This window comes from Thalassophryne amazonica, chromosome 10, assembly GCF_902500255.1.
Source record: "Thalassophryne amazonica chromosome 10, fThaAma1.1, whole genome shotgun sequence".
Lineage (NCBI taxonomy): Eukaryota > Metazoa > Chordata > Actinopteri > Batrachoidiformes > Batrachoididae > Thalassophryne > Thalassophryne amazonica.
This window is the reverse complement of record NC_047112.1, coordinates 63,588,331-63,594,330: the sequence shown is the minus strand read 5'-3', so window position 1 is coordinate 63,594,330 and position 6,000 is coordinate 63,588,331. Positions and strand designations below refer to the sequence as shown.

Sequence of the window (6,000 nt, the reverse complement as noted above, 5' to 3'; positions counted from 1 at the left end):
GTGACATGTTCAGAAACCGACAAGAAGTAAATTGCTGTGGAAAAACAAAGTGTATTTTGTGGTTCATTTGGAAGATGAAGCTTTTCACAAAATCAGTTTCAGTGTTTGAATGTAGACAAGGAAAACAAACATTCAGCCTTTTTTGCAGGTTCTTATTGGCCAATGTGGCTATAAGGTAAGGGTTACATCACCACCTGTTGCTTTTGCATGCTCCTGACAGTGTTACAACGTGTTTTGCATTTTTACATGGACTGAGATTTTTTTCCTTCATAAACCTAAAGGGGGAAAATCCCTGTTTTCAAAAATACATATGCACATGGGACTTAGCCTTAAAAATAGGACGCATTTGCTATTTACTTGCTTTCAAAGTGACATACTGAACACACAATGGTCTAAAAATGTCTTGCTGTACATGAAAATAATTTGAGCCTTTTGCCCATGTCATCCCCAGCACTCCTCTCTCTATTCTATCTTCTGAAGTATCCTCTCAAACAATAATTACATTCTAGTACCAGGGTAAATAGAAAGTGCAATAGAGCAACCCACCATTTGCTGCATCTCTCAATTCTGTTACCTTTGAGTGAAACATATTTCAATCAAAAATTTGCAATTGCTTTAACATTTTCATGGTCTTTCTGTGCCATTTCCCGACCATGGTTCAGAACTTTCTGGGAACCCATCAAAATCTTACTATGCAATTCTGCATTGGTTAGCTGTACAACAGTTGACATCACTTTCAACATTTCATTGCCAAATTCATCATATCTCAGTATATTGATATGTATTTTGTTGTTGTTGTTGTTAAATGTTGTTTGTTCACTACACTAAAAAACAGATTGTTTTAAAGACACGGTAGTAACATCAGTGAGTTTTACACTGACTGACTGTACAGCGAAATAAAGTCCAATTAGTAGGAGTCCTTCTGAGAGAAAACAAAACATTTTCAGCAATCGTTTTAAGCTAGGGCAGATTTACAGTGCATCCACAAAGTATTAACAGTTAACAGCGCTTCACTTTTTCCATGTTTTCTTATGTTACAGCCTTTTTCCAAAATGGATGAAAAGTTTTTTCCCTCAGATTTCTACACAAAATGCCCCATAATGACAGTGAAGAAAAAAGTTTTTTGAAATGTTGCAAATTTATTTAAAACAAACAAACTATGAAATCACATGCACATAAGTATTCACAGCCTTAACATGAAGCTCAAAACTGACCTCAGGTGCATCCTGTTTCCACTGATCATCCTTGAGATGTTTCTGCAGCTTACCTTGGGTAAATTCAATTGATTGGACATGATTTGGAAAGGCACACACCTGTCTACATATGAGGTCCCACAGATGACAGTGCATCAGAGCACAAACCAAGCACGTGTCTGTCAACCTCTGAGACAGGGTTGTCTCAAGAGCACAAATCTGGGGAAGGGTACAGAAATATTTCTGCTGCTTTGAAGGTCCAGATGAGCACAGTGACCTCTATCATCCATAAACAGTAGACGTTTGGATCCACGAGGACTCTTCCTAGAGCCTTTAAACTGAGTGATTAGGAAAGAAGAGCCTTAATTAGAGAAGTGGCCAAAGAACCCGATGGTCACTCTGTCAGAGCTCCAGCATTCCTCTGTGGACAGAGAAGAACCTTACAGAAGGACAACCAATCAGGCCTGTATGGTAGAGTGGCCAGACAGAAAAAGGCACATGTAAAAGGAACATGGCAGCCCGCCTGGAGTTTGCCAAAAGGCGCAAGGACTCTCAGACCAGAGAATCAAAATTCTCTGGTCTGATGAAAGAAGGATTGAATTCTTTGGTAAGGGGTTGGTAAGGTTAGACCTTACTTGTGTGGAGAGCCCTGAGGCAGCTTTGCTGTGATTTGGCAATACATAAATGAAATAAATAAATTGAATAAATTGAATTGAACTCTTTGGTGTAAATGCCAGGTGTCATGTTTGGAGGAAACCAGGCACCATCCCTACAAGTGAAGCATGGTGTGTGGCAGCATCATGCTGTGGGGACGTTTTTCAGCGGCAGGAACTGGGAGACTAGTCAGGATTGAGAGAAAGATGAATGCAGTAATGTACTGTGACATCTTGGATGAAAACCTGCTCCAGAGCGCTCTTGTTCATCTTTCAGCAGGACAATTTAAGCACACACCCAAGATATCAAAGGAGTGGCATCAGGACAACTCTGTGAATGTCCATGAGTGGCCCAGCCAGAGCTCAGACCTGAATCCGATTGAACATCTCTGGAGAGATCTGAAAATGACTGTGCACAGAAGCTCCCCATCCAACTTGATGGAGCTTGAGAGGTGCTGCAAAGAGGAATGGGCAAAACTGTCCAAAGATAGGTGCACCAAGCTTGTGGCATCATATTCAAGAACAGTTGAGGCTGTAATTGCTGCCAAAGGTGCATAAACAAGTATTGAGCAAAGGGTGTGAATACTTATGAATATGTGATATCTTAGTTTTTTTATTTTTAATAAATTTGCAAAAAAAAATAAAAAAAATTAAAAAATGAAAAAAAAAACTAAATTCATGTTGTCATTATGGGGTGTTATCAGAATTTTGAGGAAAAAAAACAAATTCACTCTATTCTGGAATGAGGCTGTAACATAACAAAATGTGGCAAAAGTGAAGTGCTGTGAATACTTTCCAGATGCAGTGTAATTTGCAGTCATGCACTGTAATTTGCAGTCACGTCATGACTGAAACTTGGAGCTACAAACCTCTTACATGCAGTACTAATCAGAAGGAGCTAAATTCTCGAGTATGTTATTATAAAAGATCTGATTAGCATGTACAAGTCCAGCATATAAAGCAAGGAAGGCATTTTGTAAACCACTGTGTGAGCAACTCTGGGCTTAACTGCCCTGTGTCAGACTCTGCATGTGCTTAGCAATGTCGTAGACGTATGCGATGTCTGGCCTCTTCTCCGGGTCTGGGTTGATGCACATATCTACCAAGTTCCTCAGCTGGTGAGAAGGACAGAGGAAATAAGGTTGGGGTGTGAAGAGAGAAACCAGAAAGTTAGTGCTACTGTGGTGAGACCAACACAAATGAACAAAACACACAAACTCCTGAGATGACCTCTATGTGACATCATCTTATAACAGCTACGGCAACAGGTAACTGACGCAAAGACACATGGCCAGGTTAGCCTGCTAATTACTGACTGATCTACTGATTCTGCTTTTACTTAAGCTAATGTGTGAAGAGGGAAACACACACACACACACACACACACACACACACACACACACACACACACACACACACACACACACACACCTGCCAGTGCATTACCATTCAGAGACAGCAGTGAAGCCGCTGACTGGAATAGATAGATAGGCGGACTTGCAGGCGGAACAGCCGCTAGTATCATTTTAGATTTGGGGGGCAGAGAGGAAAAGGGAAAAAACAAGAAACAAAAACCATCTATGCAAGGTCGCTATGGCAACAGTCTGCTGACTTCCTGGCCGCTGTTGCATGGCACCGGCTTTGGATGAGCCAGTGTGTATGTGTGTTTGCCCAGTTGAGAAAGAAAGTGAGAGAGATGCAAATATAGTTGGCCTGAGAATTAGTCCCCCAAAATGTAGAAGTGGTGGTTTTGTGTGTGTGGTTTTTTTTTTTTTTTTTTGGGGGGGGGGGGGGGGGGGGGGGATATGCCAAAGAGATGCAGATATGTAAAATATTCATGTGCTTCTTTGCATGGTGAGTGGAATGGGGGGGGGGTGGGGGGCTGTAGTGTCAGGTGGAGGAGAGGAGTGTGTGAGCTAGTGAGGAGAGGCAGAGGGTGTGTGGGGAGAAGAGGGGGTGTGTGTCGACGGAGAACGTTAAATGACACAACAAAGATGAGCAGCTGACAGTTTGCTGCCGATCCTTCAGGAGCATTGTTTACATCCAGACAGGCGCTGCAGGCACCCCCTCATCTCCGTCTCTCCATCCCTGTCGCTTGCTCTATCATTCCCTCTCTCTTTCGCTTTGTCTTCCTTTCTCCTAGATGGGGGTGACATGTGGGGCAACGCAGAAGCTGAGCGCAGTGTGTTTCGAGAGGGAGCTCTCGAAACAAACACACTTGGACGAGTGCATGCGTACGCACATAACAGAGTCTGGGATCAGCTTGCAATTAGCCTTTATCAAGCTAATGAAAGAGAAACCACAACATAATGGAAGCTGCACTCTGCTGGGTTTGTTTATTTGGCCACTTGAAATTTAAAAACTAGTCTCTATGGACTTCCATCCCGACAAGGCAGTAAAATGAAACCCCAACAGAACAGGGACTCACACACTCACAAGAGGCTGGCTAGTTAGCTTGACACTGCACTGTATGGAGTGGTGGGCACAACTACCCAAAAAGTTAGCTTCGATAACCGTTAATTCGCTAAATGAAAAGTTAACTTTTATCAAGCTAAACCGATAAACCTCTAAAAAAAACGAGAACTTTCAGTATTGACTCCAGCACACTGGCAGCTGGCACGATACACTTTGGCATGCTACATGCGTGTTGCTAGGTTACGCCACTCGTTGGGTACATTGACACTTTTCACAGACAGGTTAAATGTGCTCGCCTGCTGTCTACTTTCATGCAGGGAGTGCAAATAGCCACCCTTTTCTAAGTGCCCGGCGAGAGTGGTGTTAGATGTTCATGTGTGGCACCTGGAATTTGGCAGACCTGCTGGGAGAGGGGTCGAATGGGCACTCGCTGTCTTTTGGCCTTGTGTGCGCAAATGGTTGTGGCGACTGGTGTATTAGGCGTTGGAGGGGCTCAGATTTTTCATGAGTGGCATGCAATTCCTCCTTAGTGCACCAGTCGGTTTCAATCGTGTCATGTGTGAAGGGGCCCTTACTGTGGTCAACTTACAGAATCTGCTAATGTGCTAATATTAAATACCATACCTGTTGATGCATATCTGAGATAAATCCTGTAATAACCAAAACATGTAAGAACGCCTCTCAGTAAAAAAGTTGTAGCTTTGGAAGGCCTTCAGTGGCTTGTGGAAGACATTCAGGTTCCCAAAGCCACTTGCTTGAAAGTTATAATTTTCACCTTGTAATCAGTTCCCCAGATGTGATGATGTCAGTGAAAATTAGTTATACAATAACATATAGGCTCAGTGATCGACCTGTACTATCTATGAGGCAGCGTCTCAATTGGACTTGATATACGTGAGAAAACAAAGACAAACATAAGCTGAACTGACATGCATACAAAAAGGGAATGCAAACACAAAGCCATGCACGTTCATACATATGTCACTGGCAATCAACAATAAGGCGATCTCTAACCGCAGCCCGACTACATTACATTACATTTTAGAGCATGGATAAGTCTGCACAGAAGTACAGCAGATGATTTAACATTTACTTTGGGAAACATGACACTCCAGCCCATTTACGCGCACTCCCCTCAGTGCAGACAGATGCTTTTGATATGTGCATTTAATTTTCAAATGGCTACATAATCATAGCCAGTCTTTTGATCACGCAGGAATATCATACTCAACTGCAGCTTCAACAGTGGGGTGGAATCTACATGCGCATAATAAAATTAACTGTAATAGTTACAACACAAGTAAAATTCCACAAAATGGCACAAGACAGAAAGCTAAAAGCAGATCAGCAGCCGAAAATGAATGAAATAATACTAATAATACTAATAAAAAAATTTAAACACTTGTTTCTTTTGAAAACACACACACACACACACACACACACACACACACACACACACACACACACACACACACACAAACACACACACCACACACACAAGGTATATAAACCCATAACCAGGTCAAAAGTCAGTTTAAGCTGGAACACGAGGAGACTCATGATACTTGCCTCCTCTGAGTAGTGATCTGAGGGAAGAGGGGGGTAGTCACACTGTTCTATCTTCTTACAAAGAGAGTACAAGTTCATCTTATCCCCATAAAAAGGACTCTGTAGGGCTGCCATCTGAAAAATAAAAAATAAAGGAATAAGACATACAGAAAGGAGTTAAACTTTTTATT

The 6,000-nt window shown here is 42.1% G+C and overlaps 1 protein-coding gene across 1 annotated transcript in view; it reads right to left on the bottom strand.

Annotated features, from left to right (window-relative positions):
* Positions 1–2,794: 2,794 nt before the first annotated feature.
* The window catches only part of LOC117518877 (serine/threonine-protein kinase Nek7-like), a 268,541-nt gene continuing 265,335 nt past the window's right edge, over positions 2,795–6,000 (bottom strand). The window contains 2 exon segments of the mRNA XM_034180120.1: positions 2,795–2,961; positions 5,831–5,944. Of these exon segments, the coding sequence (XP_034036011.1) occupies positions 2,851–2,961; positions 5,831–5,944 (225 nt within the window). The 3' untranslated portion in view covers positions 2,795–2,850.